At 60.5% G+C, this 16,660-nt stretch overlaps 1 protein-coding gene across 5 annotated transcripts in view; it reads right to left on the bottom strand.

Annotated features, from left to right (window-relative positions):
* The window catches only part of INPPL1 (inositol polyphosphate phosphatase like 1), an 87,275-nt gene extending 74,195 nt beyond the window's left edge, over nt 1-13,080 (bottom strand). For 2 of the 5 annotated variants that reach the window (XM_075016747.1, XM_075016821.1), the window contains exon 1: nt 12,371-13,080. In XM_075016747.1, the coding sequence (XP_074872848.1) occupies nt 12,371-12,549 (179 nt within the window). In that variant the 5' untranslated portion in view covers nt 12,550-13,080. The remainder of the gene's footprint in view (nt 1-12,370) is intronic. The other 3 variants (XM_075016892.1, XM_075016972.1, XR_012648522.1) reach the window with 2 other exon arrangements.
* Nucleotides 13,081-16,660: the final 3,580 nt, after the last annotated feature.

Here is a 16,660-nt window from a genome sequence, read left to right as displayed (position 1 = left end):
TGCCGGGCCACGTGGCCCAGGCAGGCTGCAGCCAGCAGCAGGAAGGTGTTGGGCAGGTGTGTGGGGGGGGGGCACCAGTATGGACACCTGGGCTGAAAAGCCACCAGTTCCTTGGCTAATGAGCAGCCCCCAGCCCCCCACACAGGGCACCTCAGACGCGGCTCGGGGGATGTTTGCAGAACCTCAGGGCCAGCAACTCCGCCCCACCACATCGTTCATAAACCCCTGGGGACCTAGGCTGGAGCCCCCAGCTCCCGCCAACGGCCTCCCCTGCTGCCACGGAAATGGACCACCTCACCCAGCTCTTTAAGCCCATCTCCAGCCAGACCTTGGCCTCACCTGCCCAGCACACAGGGGGTCTGATCTCGGTGGGGGTCTGTGCCGCGCCTGGCACACGGCGGGGGGGGGGGGAGACTGAGCTCGGTGGGGTCTGTGCCGCGCCTGGCACACAGGGGGGACTGAGCTCGGGGGGGGTCTGTGCCGCGCCTGGCACACGGGGGGACGGGGACTGAGCTCGGTGGGGTCTGTGCCGCGCCTGGCACACGGCGGGGGGGGTCTGAGCTCGGTGGGGGTCTGTGCCGCGCCCGGCACACGGAGGGGGGGTCTGAGCTCGGTGGGGTCTGTGCCGCACCCGGCACACGGGGTCTGAGCTCGGTGGGGTCTCTGCCGCACCCAGCACACGGGGGGGGGGGTCTGAGCTCATTCACGGCCTCCAGGCGCTACCCTAACAATTTGCGGTAAGTTGAACCTTTGAAATATCCTTCACTTTCCCTCCCCCACCAGCTAAACGCAAAGCATGTGCAGGGGAGTTAAAAACACCTGCCGCTGAGCAGTGCCTAGGCAACCTCCTGTGCTTATTTACCACCCCAGGACACCTGGGGGCCTCTCCCAAGCCTGTCGGTGCCCCCGCCCCCCCAGCTCAGGGCTGAGGCATGCTGGAAGTGCAACAGCCTGAGCTGATGCTGCAGGAGTGCAGCTGAAGCCCAGGCACGTCCCTGGCTCTGTGAACGCCCTGGGCAAATCACGCCCATGCTCTGTGCCTCAGTTTCCCCGGGGGACACTGCTAGTGGCCTTTCTCTGCGAGGCAGCTGGAGAGCCCCCAGCGCAGAGCGCAGCTGCTCCGAAAGGGGAAGTGTCAGGGCTGGCGGCTGTGCTCTGACCCCTGAAGCGTACAAACCAAGGGCTGTTTGAAAGGCAGCTTCTTGTTTCGCGAGCTGCTCGACGGTCGCCGGGAACAGGGGCTGTCCCCCGCCAGAAAAGATCTGCATGAAACCCGCCAACCCTTCTCCTTTCCATTTCCTGCCCACCCCTCCCCAGCAGCTACCCTGCGCCCCTTCACGCCCCCGCTTGCACAGTACCAGCCGTGAGTGCTCCCCACCCGGGGCAGCCCTGCCACCACGGCAAGCGGGGGTGGGTGAGGCAGCGCCCGGAGCCCTGACTCAGCGCTGAGCCTCTGCTCAGCCCCTTCCGCGAGTCTGGGTGATGCGGGGGGCAGACCGTGACGGCTGCGAGGGCAGCAGGGCATTCTGCCAGCAGAGGGGGAGAGGGCCCAGCCCCTGGAGTTGATGTGCACCCCACGAAGTTTCCCCCAGATCACCAGGGCCTGGGGGGGTGGTCAATTACACTCCCCCTGCCCATTTCACATGGAGCCACTAAGGCACAGCTCGGCTGTGTGCGGGGAAATGACTGGCAGGCTTCCCCCAGCGGTGGCTGCGTGGCAGCGGGAGAGGGTGGGAATCCTCCCCCGTCCTGCTCTGGGGAGCCTGAAGGCTAAAGCGCAGCGGGGCAGGCGAGGGCAGAGGAGCAGAGAAGCGAAGAGCCCGAGGCCACGCAGCAAATCAGCCGCAAAGCCACGGACAAAGCCAGGTGTCTAGCATCTCCGCCCAGAGACGCTACCCACCAGGCCACGCTGCTGGAATGCACTGCACAGGCCCTGATCCATGGCCAGGCTGGGAGAGAAACGCCACCTCCGGGGCAGAGGGGAGAGATGGGCTTGCTGCAAACCTGAGCTGGGAGAACAAGACGCCTGGTCAGGTGCTGGTCCAACCTGTGCAAACATCCTTCTGCTGAAACCAGCTCCCACGGGCACCCCTTCTGCTGGTCTGGCCCTTCCTGCTCATGGCCCACAAGCTCCCGCCCAGGGCCTGTAGGGGGCCCAGCACCTCACCTGCTCAGGTGCCGCAGAACCTGCTCCCCCCACCTCTGCAGAGATGCTCGGGGCAGTGTGAATTGCCAGGTGAGTGGAGAATCGCAGGCCCCGAGTCCTTCCACAGCTCCATGCTGGCGAGGACGCTCCGGCATCAGCTGGGCCCAGCGTTCCACGGCCCTCCCAGGTACAGGCCTCGTCCCTCTACCCGCATGCTCCCTCCAGCCCTGGGGCCGGCTAGGGGAGGGGCGGTCATTCCCCCTTTGCAGAAGGGGAAACTGAGGCACGCAGCCGGGAAAGCCGGCGGCAATGACAGCGATGGGGCCCAGACGCTGCTTATTCTAATCACGCCAGCTCTGAGAGCTGACGGGCCAACCGGGTGCAGACCAGAAGTGAGCAGGGCCACTCGCCCTGTGCCGATGCTGCACCACCACCCAGGCTGGGAGCCCTGGCCAGCTGCTGGAAGAGCCCTGCCATATTCTGCCGGCTCCAGCTTCTCCCCTGCTCCAGGGCCTGTGCGGCACATCTAAGTCGCATGCTGCTCGGGGCCCCTGGAGGGCCAGGTTATCTTAGTGACTAATCCCACCCTGACAGCCAGTGAGTCAGCCTCAGCGGGCAGCTGAGCAACACAAAGAACCCTTGTGTCAAGCTGCTGGCTGCGTATTACACCCCGATCTCCCAGGGCTGGAGACGGCAGCAGCGGGAGGGCCTAGGGGACCGGCTATTTTTGGAGAAAGGAATGAGAAATAAGACCCCGCTGGGAGCTGCAGAGCCACACAACGGAGCCCTGGGCGCAGCTGGGGGCACTCGAATACAAGTGACAATAGTCGGGGGGTGGAGTGAACCAACTGGGTCACACCGGGACCCGAGCAGCGAGAGAAACAAGGGAGCTGCAGCCTGGCGCCGACTCTTTGGGCAAGGCCCTACAGCAGGGGGCAGCTGCCTCCAGCGGTGGAGGGCCGAAACATGGACCTCAATGTACGGTCAGGATGCAGGTGATACTTTTTAAGGTCACTGCTAGTCCTACTGACAACAGCTTTGCTAATGAATGAAAGACGACGCAGAGCTTCCCTGTTTCGGCCTTGAAATCTCTGCCCAGCCGGGGGTGTTAATATTGAAAAATGTCCAGGACTTTAATACAGGTTGAATGTCTCTTATCCCAGATTCTCTGGTCCGGCAACATCCCTTGTCCAGCATGGCCACAGATGTTGCTGAACTAGGGAACCCCAGCCGCAGAGCTTGCTAGGGGCTGGCAGCTAAGCCGGTCTGGCAGGCAGCCCCGCTAGCTGGGAGGGAGCCGCTGTTGACCCTGGGAAGGGAGCCTAAGCAGTCAGGGGTGCGGAGCTGCCAGGGGCCCTGGATGGGGAGCCCCAGCCTCCAGGGCTGCCAAGCTGCTGCCAGCCCCAGGCTGAGAGCCGCTGCGGGGAGCTGCATGGGAGAGTGAGGAGGGGCAGGGCTGAGTTCCCGCCCCATGCCACAGAAAATCGGCGCGCGTGCTGGCGACCACTGGGCCTTGCGCTAGAACGTGAGGCCGACCAGACAAAGCGTACGGGGCAATGGAGCTACGGAACTCAGGGCCGCAAGAACACGGCCGGAGGAGGGTTAGACAGCCCTGGGGAGGAGAAGAATCTCTGCAGTCACTGTAGAGCGGGTGAGAACGCGTAAGGGCTGTAAATCCGCAGGCTCCAGGGTTAAGCCAGACACGGCCTGATGGGGTCGGGAAGGACCTCTCCCCTAGATCTGCTTCGCTCTGGGGCCAAGTCTTGCCTGTTGCTCTGAAGCAGCTGGCTCTGGGTTGCCATCAGGACAGCAGTTCTGACGCTGCAGGGCCACTCATGCCCCTGCAGTTACAGCGCCGGGGGATAGCAGGCTGGCGGGGCGTGGGGGTTGGGAGTGACTGGATCTTAGGGGAAGGACCCATGGGGCAGTTGGAGCTGGCCAGCACCCCCCAGCGTTCTCTTTACAATTTTCCATCCATTTGGAGGAATAAATTTTATTGTGTGCACCAAAGAATGCACAGAAGTGCACCACCTGGCCAAACATGCGGGCTGCAGGCGCTCTGCTAATCAGCTGAGCAGCACTTGACTCTCTCCCGGGTGGCTACACACGAGTTCAGGTCCCGCCCTGTAACAGGAGACGGTCCAACCTGGATGGGCCCCGAGCCTCATGCTGGGCTCCCTGGTGTGGATGATTCCCCGAGCTGGGGGAAGGGAGCCCTCCTGCTCCAGGCCCCACACCTGCCAACGACGGAGCAAAGCCAGGCTCAGCAACCCGGCTCCAATCCTCCCGGCTGTGAGGCTCGGGCCAGCCTGGCTCTGGCGGTGCGGCGCACCCAGCCAAGCTGCCGGCGCTGGTGGCTTTGCTTTGTAAAGCGATCCGGCCAAACCAGCTGCAAGAGGAATGTCTCCCTGCCGCCGAGCGGGAGGGGCACCTAGGGAAACCCCCCGCCCTGTGCTAATGGCCTCACCCGGCTGCACTGCATGGGGCCAGGGCGCAGCCTTGGGAGCACCCCAAAAAGGCCTAGCAGGGTGCTGGAGGGCTAACTCCCAGGCCGGCGCCTGTCCCTGGATTCAGCTGTGAGCCGCCCCTGCGCCCCCCCGTAACCCAGCCCAGAATCTGTGGGTGCTGCAGGGGAAGAGAGCGTCCATCTCTTGCTAGTTTCTGGGGCCAGGGCGCCCAGCCCCAGGGCTCGGCCCAGCAGCGAGCAGCAGAGCTGAGCTGGGCTTGTGAGATCCCCAGCCTGCAGGGCACAGCTCCAACAGAGCCGTCAAGCCCCTGCCCCGAGGGCCCCGTCGGCAGCTTCCCTCCCAGGGGATGGGGGTCAGACCGTGCCTGCAGGTATTGCTCCCCGCGCCGTTAGCCAGAGAGACGCAGAGGGGCTGTGAGAGTTTGCACAGCACCCAGCCCGACGGAAGCAATGCAGAGCCAGACCTGGCAGCTCCACAGGGCAGGGGCTGTTTGTACAGCACCTGGCACAACGGACTCAGGGCAGCGCTGGGCCTGGCCTTGCCACACATGGGACCCCCAGGTGCACCGCACTACAGCTAAAGAATAAAACCACATCACTCCCGCCGGGCTGATGGGACGCCAAAGCCCTGGGTCAGCACACGGAGGCTGGGCCAGAGCCGAGAACTGTCCCCCCAGTTTCCCACCCCTGCCCCAGCCCCCAGCCAGCCTTCCCTCAGACCCCCCCCGACCCAGCGCCGCAGCCTCAACCAGCCCGGCTCGGCCCAAACTCAGCCCCGCTGGTTTCCCCGTCCCGCGCTGTCCGACGGCTCCGTGATAAAGGGTTAAGGAGCCGGGGCAGACGCCTGATCGGTTCCTGAAACCCTGCGGTGGCCCTACTCCAAGGGGGCCAGAGCCACCCGCAGACCGCGCTGCTCCCGTCCACCGAGCAGCCGCGCAGGCGGGGTTTTCACGCCGAGCCCCAGGGGTGCCGGCTCCTCCTGAGGCTGGGGGGGGGGCGACGGGGGAATGGGGCCCCCATCTTCCACACCCCCCATGCACTGGTGGCCCCTGCAAGGGGGTAACAAACCCGCCTGCCGGCCAGTACCCCACAACCCTCCCCTCTTCCTTCTGCGCCAGAGTTATTTGTCGGTGCCAAGGCCGGTTCCTTTCCCCTCTCGCGCACACAGCGCCAGGAGCCTCCACGCCCTCGGCCACGGTGCACGGCCCCCGTGGAGCCACCAGGGCCAGGCCACAGAGCTGGGGCAGCATCTGCCCCCCAGGAGGGAGAGCTGGGAGTGGGTAGCTATATAAGAACATAAGAACATAAGAACGGCCATACTGGGTCAGACCAAAGGTCCATCCAGCCCAGCATCCCATCTGCCGACGGTGGCCAATGCCAGGTGCCCCAGAGAAGGAGAACAGAAGACAATGATCAAGTGATTTATCTCCTGCCATCCATCTCCTGCCCTTGTTATGAAGGCTAGGGCACCATACTTTATCCCTGGCTAACAACCATTTATGGACCTAACCTGCAAAAATTTATCAAGCTCTTTTTTAAACCCTAATAGAGTCCTGGCCTTCACAGCCTCCTCGGGCAAGGAGTTCCACAGGTTGACTGTGCGCTGTGTGAAGAAAAATTTCCTTTTATTAGTTTTGAACCTACTACCCATCAATTTCATTTGGTGTCCCCTAATTCTTGTATTATGGGAAAAGGTAAATAATTTTTCTATATTCACTTTCTCCACACCATTCATGATTTTATATACCTCTATCATATTGCCCCTCAATCGCCTCTTTTCCAAACTGAAAAGTCCCAGTCTCTCTAGCCTCTCCCCATATGGGACCCGTTCCAAGCCCCTAATCATCTTAGTCGCCCTTTTCTGAACCTTTTCTAATGCCAATATATCTTTTTTGAGGTGAGGAGACCACATCTGCACGCAGTACTCAAGATGTGGGCGTACCATAGTTTTATATAGGGGAAGTATGATATCTTTTGTCTTATTATCGATCCCTTTTTTAATAATTCCTAACATCCTATTTGCCTTACTAACTGCCGCTGCACACTGCGTGGATGTCTTCAGAGAACTATCCACTATAACTCCAAGATCCCTTTCCTGATCTGTAGTAGCTAAATTTGACCCCATCATGTAGTACGTGTAATTTGGGTTATTTTTTCCAACATGCATTACCTTACACTTACCCACATTAAATTTCATTTGCCATTTTGCTGCCCAATCACACAGTTTGCTGAGATCTTTTTGTAGTTCTTCACAATCCCTTTTGGTTTTGACTGTCCTGAACAACTTGGTGTCATCTGCAAACTTTGCCACCTCACTGCTTACCTCATTTTCTAGATCATTGATGAACAAGTTGAACAGGATCGGTCCCAGGACTGACCCCTGGGGAACACCACTAGTTACCCTCCTCCATTGTGAAAATTTACCATTTATTCCCACCCTTTGTTTATAGCTGAGGGCCGGGGCTCCCTGCCTTGCTAAGCCGCTGGGCTGAACCCAGCACCGAGCCCCAGTCACCCCCGGGCCTGCCTCTGCCCCTATCTGCTCGGGGCCCAGCTGCAGTGAGCCCGAGGCAGCTCAGCACAGCTGATGAGCAGCTCATCACACCCCAGGGGGACGGGGAGTCTCAGCCCAGCGGCCAGAGAGCAACAGTGCAGGGGACTCTTGCCCCAGGGAAGGGGCTCCGGGGCCCCCAGGCCTGGCCGCAACTAGCCAGGAGGGGGTAGGAATCCAGCCGGCTCTGGCCCGGGGCCAGCGGGGGGTGGGAGGGGTTCATGTGCACTGAAAGCAGCTGGCCCTTCCCCGAGTGGCGCAAAGGAACAGGGTGTCCTCCCAGCAGCACAAAAGCACCATGCACAAGGGGAGGGGGCAGGCGCCTGGGCACGGTTCCCAGGGCCGTCAGGGCAGCAGCTGGCGCTGGAGCCTGTTTGCAAGGAGGGGAAACTGCTTTCCCAAGGCTGGGAGGAGCTCGCCCGGGAGGCAGCCCCCCCCCCCCCCCCCCCGGGACTGAGCGGCAGCCTGGGCTGGCGGCTAGAGCACAGGGCTGGGGGGCAGCCAGGGCCAGAGTCAGACCGGCTCCTGAATGGTAAATCCAGCACCGCTCTGGGCAAGGCCCGAGCTGGCCTGAGCCGCTCCCTGCACCTGCTGTTCTCAGACCCTCATCCTCCCACATCCCCTCCCCGGGCGCCCCCCAGCGCGGCCGTGAAACTCCCGCCCAGCGGCACACGAGCGCGCTCCTCCCCTCGCTGCCGGGAGAGGTGGAGTCAGACGACCGCCCCGGCCGGGCACCAAGTTACTAACGGGAATTTCCCAAGGCCCAGGCGGGGGGCGGGCCATGCCCTCACCTCACGGGTCTGCCTGGCCATGCCAGGCGCCAGCGCCACCCCCATGTAAACACACACGTGTCCCAAGGCAGGTGGCCTCGCGGGCATCTGTGTTTGCCCAGCCCCTCGGGAACCCCCGGCCCCCCACAGGGCTGAGTGGACAAGACTCACTGGCTCCCTGGAGGGACAGAAAAATCACCAGGTCATTTCCTCCCTGCCTACCACGAGAGCAGAACCTGGCTCTGCCCACCCAACCCAGTCACCAACAGAGACCCCGGCCAGCTGGGGCACCGAGGGGCTGGTGGAGGATCGTCCCATCTCTCTAGCCGGAAGGGCTGCGGACCGTCCCCAGACCTCAGCGACAAGGGCAGTCACGGGCAGGGACTGGCTCGGCTCAGGGCAGATGGAGTTTGTAAGCCAAGCACAAAAGAGGGGCAACAGCTGCCCGGCTCACGGGGGCAGAAAGAGGTGCCAGCCTTGGCCCAGCTGCTCCCGGGGGGTTTGCCGAAGCGGGCATACAGCGAACTCTTTGGCTCTAGCCCTCTCCTGGAGTCCAGATCCCACGGTCCACCTGCTTTGCTGGAAGTCGGAGGCCTAAAGGGCTGGCTGGAAGAGCGCCCAGAGACCCCTCGCCTCCAGCTCCCGCTGGGCGTCTACAATGAGGCTCCGGCAGGACAGCCACACACCACGAGGGGCAGGCAGAATCCCCCCAGTACCTGAGGTTTCCTGTGGTCACCCCACAGACAGACCCCCTGCTCCGTCCACTCCAAGCAGCCCAGTCCCTGTCGCTTGACCCCCAGGAAAATCCCCATGAGCTAGTAGCAGTAGAGGGCCTATGATACAGTTACTATGTTGCATACATCCCTGCCAGGGCACATGACCCTCCTCTTGCGGAAGGGAGGTTTATTCCCAGCTCCCACCCTCCTCCTGCGCCAAAGCCCCATGGCCCAGGGGATAGGGAGACAAGCTCAGGGCCAGCTGCTCTGTGCTGCAGGGCTGGGACGCTGAGCTGTCTGTCGCGGCAGCAGCAGCAGGGAGACGCCACCAGCCGGGACAGCTGTTCAGAAGCGATTCCGGTGCTGCGCAGCTGAGTCCCCCCGCCCCCGTCGCACGTGGATACTGGTGGTGCACACTCCTGTGCGTGCATAAAAGTTATTCCGCACACCGATGGCAAATCCCACGCGTGGATGGGAAAGATGAGGTGGAACACTGGCTGCCACCCGGCCCCGAGTGCATCAGCACAGGAGCAGGTGAGCGGCTGGAGGGGATGGGGGGGGAAGTAACAGTGGGGCCCTGGGGCCGGACCCCCAAGAAGAGCCTCGGATTAACGGTGGCACGAGGGCTGATGGCACGGGCTGCCGTCCCCGGCCCAGAGCTCAGCGATTCTGTGCCTCGTGCCGCCTGCACCTGACTTCCAGCCCACGTGGGCATCCGGAGGGAACCTCACAGCAGACTCGATGGGCACCTCCCCGTTGGGCACCTCATCTGCCCTGCCTGCCCTTGGCCAAGGGCAATTCCACGAGCCAGGGAGCACGGACAGGCTGCCCAAGGCCGAGGCGTTCACTGAACCTCTGTATTCCCCGGCCCCACCAAAGCCAGCCAGCCCACAGGTGGGGTACTGGGAACAGGCGCAGGGACAGGTGTGGACGCTGCTTGCACAGCTGTCAGCTGAAAAACCACCCTGGGGCAAACTGCAGCTCCTGCCCCACCTGCGACCGCACCCGCTCCATCCCCCAGCCCCATCTCCCAGGGTCTCCCTGGGGCAGCACAGCCTGCCTGGAGCCTCTACGAAACAAGACTCCTGCCGTGCCCCAGGCCAGCGAGAGCAGCCAGTTCAGTCGGCTCTCCCACCCGCCACCCACTAGGAAGGGAAGGAAGGAAAGCCCACAGTTTGGGCCGATCGGATTAGTGCAACCCTTAGGGAAGGCTGGCGCTGCCGGGCCCCCCTCCTCGCCCCAATGATGGGTTAGCAGCGGCTGCTGCCCAGAACTGGCCTGCTCCAAACACCCAGCGCAGGCTGGTTCTTAACAACCCCCAGCACCAGGCAGCAGCTTGGTCGAGGTCAGAGAACAGGTCAAGTCTCTCGTCTGCCTGATGCTGCCCCCCCATAGCTGGTTGTACTAGTATGTTGGGAAGCACCAAATTATAGCCCCAGCGGTGCGGTTCCTGCAACGGGGCGACCTTGTCCCGTTTCCCGGGTGCCAACATGAGTCGCGTCAGCAGAGACGGGTGAGATCTGCAGAGAAAGGAACGCAGACACCCCAAGGCCTCCCTGGAGCAAAACACAACAAACTGCCCCCAGGAGAGCTTGCACGGAGCCCAGCCTTCACATCCACACAGCGAAAGCATGGGGAAAACTCATCCCACAGCAGCATGACGCAGCCACAGACCTGGATGCAAATACGGGAGCCAAGCAGGTCCAGAGACAGCTGTGTTTTGTGGCTGGGCCCCGTGGCCACCATAATGAGCTGCCAAGCCTGGACACGTAACCCTGCCTAGCAGAGGACAGAATCAGGGCTGCTCCGCTCTATGTCATAGCCCCTACACTGCTAATTCGTGGGGATCCCCCGTGAGCAAAAGCGGCAGGACTCTGGGCTTTGAAAGCAGGTGGCTCTGAGTTACAAGCCGGAAGTTGTGAAACTCTGAGCGCACCCTTCCGGTGAAAGGGAAGGTCTCAGTTGGCCAGAGACTGGTTCAAGAGATGTGCTAGGAACCTAAGACACACGTGTAAACTCGGGGGAAGCTCTGATCTGAACCAGTAGGTGCCTGGCATTGGCACGGGCGCTACATGCAGACCCATAAGCCCCAGCTGCTGCGAGTTAAGCTGACAGTCCAAAAAAGGGGCCTTGCTCGAGGAGGAATCAATCGGTGCTGGGAAAAGGCCTCCCTGTCACAATCCCCAAGAGCAGGCGCTAACATAGAACCAAACAGCCAAGCACCCTCCCCCCATGGGGCAGAGCCCTACCACAGGGGGCAATAAACCCCCAGGATTTGCTGCCATGGATTGCAAGGCACCACAGAGCTGCATGGACGCAGCAGCTGGGAGGCAGCCAGACCAGGCGGTTAGGTTATTATAGGAGGCTGAAAAGCGCAAGGCAGGAAAGTCCGAGCGTCAGGCCCGCAGGGGGCAGGAGATGGGGCCTTGTGGGGTCTGGAATGGCCCTCCTGTGCCATCCTGGAGCCCCCTCACAAGCAGAAAGGCCAATCGGTATCACGGTCCCATGGGGCTACAAGACCACATGCCTCGGCCCAGGGCACCACGGATGAATGGATCGGAGCCTCAGCCAACGCCGCAGCACCTAAGTTGGCTCTTATATCACACCCATCATGGGAGCAACCACGCGGCCGCCCCAGAGCCCCCCCGCCAGCGTTTGGTGGGGGTTCACTCCCAGGCTGTGACTTTTCCCCTCCCTCCTGCTGTGGGACAGGCCCACGTGCCATGTGGCGGGTGGGAGAATGGCTGACTCTGCAGGGGACCAGCCCCACCAACAAAGGAGAAACTGCCACCTCCTCTCTCCCAGTTCCAGTCGCCTTAGGTCCAAGCCAAGGAAGAGCCCAGAGTGACGCTTTACCTTAGGAGCCGGCCCTGCAACCCGAATGGCAGGATGATCACACAACAGTAACCCAGCGCTGGCATCAGCGCATCAGTAACAGGATTTTCCCAGCCACCCCCGGGGAGTGGGGGTAAGCAGCTCGGTGGAGGAACCCTTCCTGGGGTTCGGCTGATCTAGCTCATCCTCAGCCTGGCCTGAGCCACACAGAGGTTAAGTGACTTGCCAAATGACCACAAGAAATCAGTAGCAGAGTCCAGAGTGGAACCCAAAGCCGTAACACGCAGCTGTGTTAGGTCCACCTTCTTTTGGGGTTTGATTGGGCAAATCACTCAGCTTCCCCCGTACCTCCAAATCTTTCCTCCACCCTTTGTCCTGGCGAGCAAACCCTTGGAGGCAGGGGCTGGGGGGGAGGGCAGTGCCCAGCCCCCTGGGCCCTGATCTTGGCTGGGGCTGGAGTTAAGGCTTATGGTCTACAAGGCAACTCAGGGGCTACTCTGTAGGTCTGGGGTTATCCAAAGCCTTGTGGGTAGGGATCCGGGGAGCCATAGCCGCACACAGAGATACAGTGACCGGCTCTAACGTGGGCAGCTCTGTCTGTACAGCGCCTAGCACCAGCGGGCCCTGAGCCGGGGGCAGAGCAAACCGCAGGCTCTGGGTCTCGCCTACCCGCCCGGGGGTCGGGTGTGGCCGCGGCGGGGAGCGTGGCTCGCCCCAGATCCCTCCCCGCAGCGGGCCGGAAGGGAAGGCAGCCCCGGCGAGGAGCGGGAAGTCACGGCCCGGGGCAGCCCCAGCCCCAGCCCGGCCGCGCCCCGGGTCCCATGCGCCCTCCCCGCCCGGCCCGGCCCATCCCCGTGGCGCCCGGCCGCCGCGCAGGGGACTCACAGCACGCAAAGGGCGTAGGCGCCCGACACGCTCTCGCTGTCCCGCACCAAGAAGCTGCCGTCGCGCCCGGCTCGGGCCAGCAGCTCCTCCGCCGCCGCTCGGCTCAGGTCCCGGTGGTACCAGAGCGGGGCCGGGCCGGCGGGCCCCGGGCCGGCGCCGCTCGCCCCTCCGCAGGCCATGCCCCGGGCGGGCTCCCCGCGGAGGCCCCGCCAAGTTCACTGCGCTCCGGGCTCCGCCGCCTCCCGGCGCCCCGGCCCGCCAGGCAGAGACGCGCCCGCAGCCCGGCCCCTCCCGGGCCGCGCTACCATCCCCCGGGCCGGGCGCCGCGGTGTCCGTCCCCGGCTCCCCGCGGGGCAGAAAGTTTCCTCCGCCCGCGGCCGCAGACAAAGGGAGGCGACGCCACCAGCAGCCGCGGCGCTCGGGCGCTCCTCCTCCGGCCGGTCTCCGCTGCGCTCCGGCCACGCGTGGGGCAAAGGGCGAGGGCGCCCCGGCATCACCCAGGCGCGGGGCCGAGGATCCCGGCGCCGGCGGGCATGGGAGCCGCAGCCCAACTTTCTCCGCTCCCCGAGCCGCAGCCTTGGCTCCCCCTGCGGGAGCGCGGCGGCGCTGAGCTGGCTACGCCCCCGTCCGGCCGGCCAGCCGCCCGCCCCTGCCAGCGGGGGCCAGCCCACGCCGCGCTCCCTCCCCACCGGCTGGGGGCGGCCCGCTGCCCTGCCCTGCCCAGCGCCTGCCGCCTGCTCCCAGCCGCGCTCTTCCTGCTAAATGCAGTCCCGCCCGGCCCTTCCGAGCATGCCTGCGGAGCGGCGGGGGGAGCAAAACCGCCCGGGCCGAAAAAGGTAGCTCGTGGCATGAAAAGCCATGAATAAACTTCCGAGGGCCGCCCTGCAGGACAACTGGTGGCTGATCTTAAAGGGACAGTGTCTGGAGGCTTGGGGTCTGCTGATAGGCAGGAGGAGGATAACAGGGGCTAAGGAATCCTAGCCACAGGTGGGAGAAGTCCTCAGGAGGTTACTTGATTAAATACACACAGCTTCTGGAGCTGGAAGGGACCTTGAGAGGTCATCCCATCTAGTCCCCTTAGGGAGGTCAACCACCACCGCTGCTATTTGCCCCCATCCCTAAATGGCCTACTTGGAGGCTTGAACTCACCACCCTGAATTTAAGCAGGCCCCTGCTCAAACCACTGAGCTGCCCCTCAGAATAAATAGGCACACAGCAGACATCAAGAAACTCAATGCACAGAAGCCTGTCAGTGACCCCATCAGTGGAGTGGGCCATTCTGTTAAAGATCTGAGAATCTGTCCTGCAACACAGAGGCTGTGTCTACACTTGGGCAAAACTTCGACGGCCATTTCGAAGTTTTCCCCTAGTGTAGCCGTAGCCAGAGAATTTAACAACAGGTTAGAGCCAGAGACAGAGATTTGTGAAAACAGCAAGCAGTCCTGTGGTATCTTACAGACGAACAGATATTTTGGAGCATCAGCTTTCGTGGGCAAAATATCTGTTCGTCTATAAGGTGCCGCAGTACTTCATGTTTTTGAAGATACATACTAACCCGGCCACCTCTCTGATACACAGGCTTGTGAGTTAGAGAACATATTCAGATTCGACACCTTAACACATGGTATGAACAGACATCAACTACCTCACACATTACAACAACTGCTTCCCTTCTCTTGATGCTTGTAATTATCTCAGACAGGACAATTAACATCCCCCCACCTCTCACCCCCGTCCTTCTATCCTATCTGATTTGTCATTTTTATTGCAATTTTTTTTGTTTTGGTTTTCTGTACTTACAGACGTCAGTCTGTACTGGAAATGAAATCGATCTGAAGCAGTAGGTCTGTCCCATGAAAGCTCATCACTGAATAAATCGTTTAAAGTGCTGCATTTCTGCTACTTTGTTTTGTTGATTACAAGTACAGCTGCTGGGGGAGGGGGCTGTATTTAAGTACACACCACTGGTGTCCCTCTGGAAAGCTACTTGAGTAGAAGTACCCACATCTCACTTCTTGATTGTACTCAAGTATCCAGAAGTCACAGCCGCTGCACTTTTACTCAAGTAATTTCTTGGGTATTTTTCCCACCTCTGATTCATAGCCAACTTTATGGCTGGGTGAGCTGTGCATGAGCACAGATCTAGGGGCTCTGAGTAAGGCCAAAGCTTGTTTCACTCACCCACAGAAACAAGAAGTCCTGCGGCACCTTACAGAGTAACAGATATTTTAGGGCACAAGCTTTCGTGGGCAAAGACCCACTTCGGCAGCTGCATCCTTGTTTTTGCAGATACAGACTAACGCGGCTACTACCCCTTTGATACCTGTCACCCACAGAAGTCACAGAGGGGGAGCCAGATTATTCTGCAACATCACAAGTAACCAGCAGTCCGAGGGCACCTTACAGACTAACACATTTATTAGGTCATGAACTTTGGCGGGTAAAACCAACTTCATCTGACACTCATCATCAGAAGCTGGTCCAATAATGGATATTACTTCCCCTGCCTTGTCTCTCTTGTAGCACCAGAGTTACCCCTAATTTCTTCCATCCCTGGGTGGAATAAATGTTATTGAGTGTACCAAGCCATGTGTGGATACGCACCACCCGTAGAAACACATACTGCCGGCTGTGGGTGCTCTGCTAATCAGATGGGGGGCACCTGATTCTCTCCTGGGTGGCCTGGCACCTGAGTGCTCAGCTTCCAGGGAACACTGCCATCAGGAAGGATTCCCTTTAGAAGGATCTCAGTTCAGCTGTCCCCTCCCCAGGGAACTACAGCTGCCTGGAACACATCATGGGATCCGAATTTTCTGCAGTAAAACAACTCTATGATTAAACTAGATGCTCCACTTGAGTTTCCCAAGCTACCAATCATTTGTGGGACTCGGGCAGTCAGCCCATAGGTAGCTGGGACTTGGACCATCACAGCTAGTGGCTTTGTACTGTAACAGAGAATGGGATAACAGGAGGCTCGGATAAATGGGGTTCTACTCTATGCCAGCTGCAGAGCTCTGGGCCCCTTTGAGATGACAGGCCCTGGGGCACCTGCCCCTTTATCCCCTCCCCCAGCACCAGCAGGCCTAGTAAAAACTGAAGTTCTCTGTAAAAATGCAAATCCCACCTTTTTCCGTGGCAAACAGATTTCTAGGAGCTGCACTTACCACTCCCCAGCCACTTCTTGCACGACCTTGTGCAAATTACTTCAGCTATGGGCTTTGATTTCTCCTCTACAAAAGGAAGAGAATCTTCCTGGTTTGTCCAGCTAGATGGCAAACTCTTCATCGTAGGAACTCCCTGGTACAATGTGTTTGTAGCATACACAGGCGCCAGCACAATGGGGCCCTGAACTTGGTGAGTGGCGTGAGATGCTGCCAAAAATATTCTGACTTCATTTGTTTAGCACTGACAAAGTGCTCAGCAGGATGCAAAACGAGGCAGGAAACGATTGATTTCCTCCCAAGAAAAAGGCCAAGAAATTTTTAAAAATTGCATTCCCTGAAATTATTTTCAAATGCCCCAGGAGTATGTTGAAAAACCAAAACACACAAACAAAAATGGAAAGAAACGGGTGCCTCCTTGGACAAATATACGGGGGTTTACTGAACATTTTTTGCACCGATGGCTGAAATCTTTCAGTTTTACCAAAAACAAACCAGCCAAAAATGAGGATTTTCAGAAAAAAACATCTCCCACAAAAAGTCAAAACCAAACATTTTGTGGCAAAGTTTCCCTGGGCAGAAAAACGCTATTTTTCTTGGAAAAAACTTTTAGCTCAGTTTGCCTGGTAAGTGCCAGTCACCGCTCAGGGGATCTTAGGAGAGACACAAGACAGAGCAGCCTGGGGGTAGGCTCAGGCTATCCCAAGGGGGGCAGGGCCCAAGGCAACCCTCCCCCACCCAGTGCCCCAGATGTGGGGCCCTGGGCAATGCCTCCCCCACACATACTGCAGGCCCTGCCCTTCCCCTGCTCCCCCCCGCCCCCCAACCCCTGACCAGGCAGCAAACAGCAGCCGCAGCAGAAGTGGCTTTCTTCTCCCCCATCCCTTCCCGCCCCCCACTTCCTTCCCCCTGCACTCACCACTTGGTGTGCTGCCCTGTCCTGGCCCACTAAGCACCACTTCTCCAGGAGCAGCTGGAGACCTCCCAGCAGCCCGCAGAGCTCAGTGAAGGGACAGTGGCACACCACATGGTCAGGGGAGTGGGCAGACCCAGGGAAGGTGATCCCCTGCAGATGTTGCCTGCCCCCACCCGCTGCCCCAGGTAACTGTCACCCACCCACCCCGAGGAT

The sequence above is a fragment of the Carettochelys insculpta genome, chromosome 1 (genome assembly GCF_033958435.1).
Source record: "Carettochelys insculpta isolate YL-2023 chromosome 1, ASM3395843v1, whole genome shotgun sequence".
Taxonomy (NCBI): Eukaryota; Metazoa; Chordata; order Testudines; family Carettochelyidae; genus Carettochelys; species Carettochelys insculpta.
Note: the sequence above shows the minus strand (reverse complement) of the source record. Positions and strands in the feature narration are given on the sequence as shown.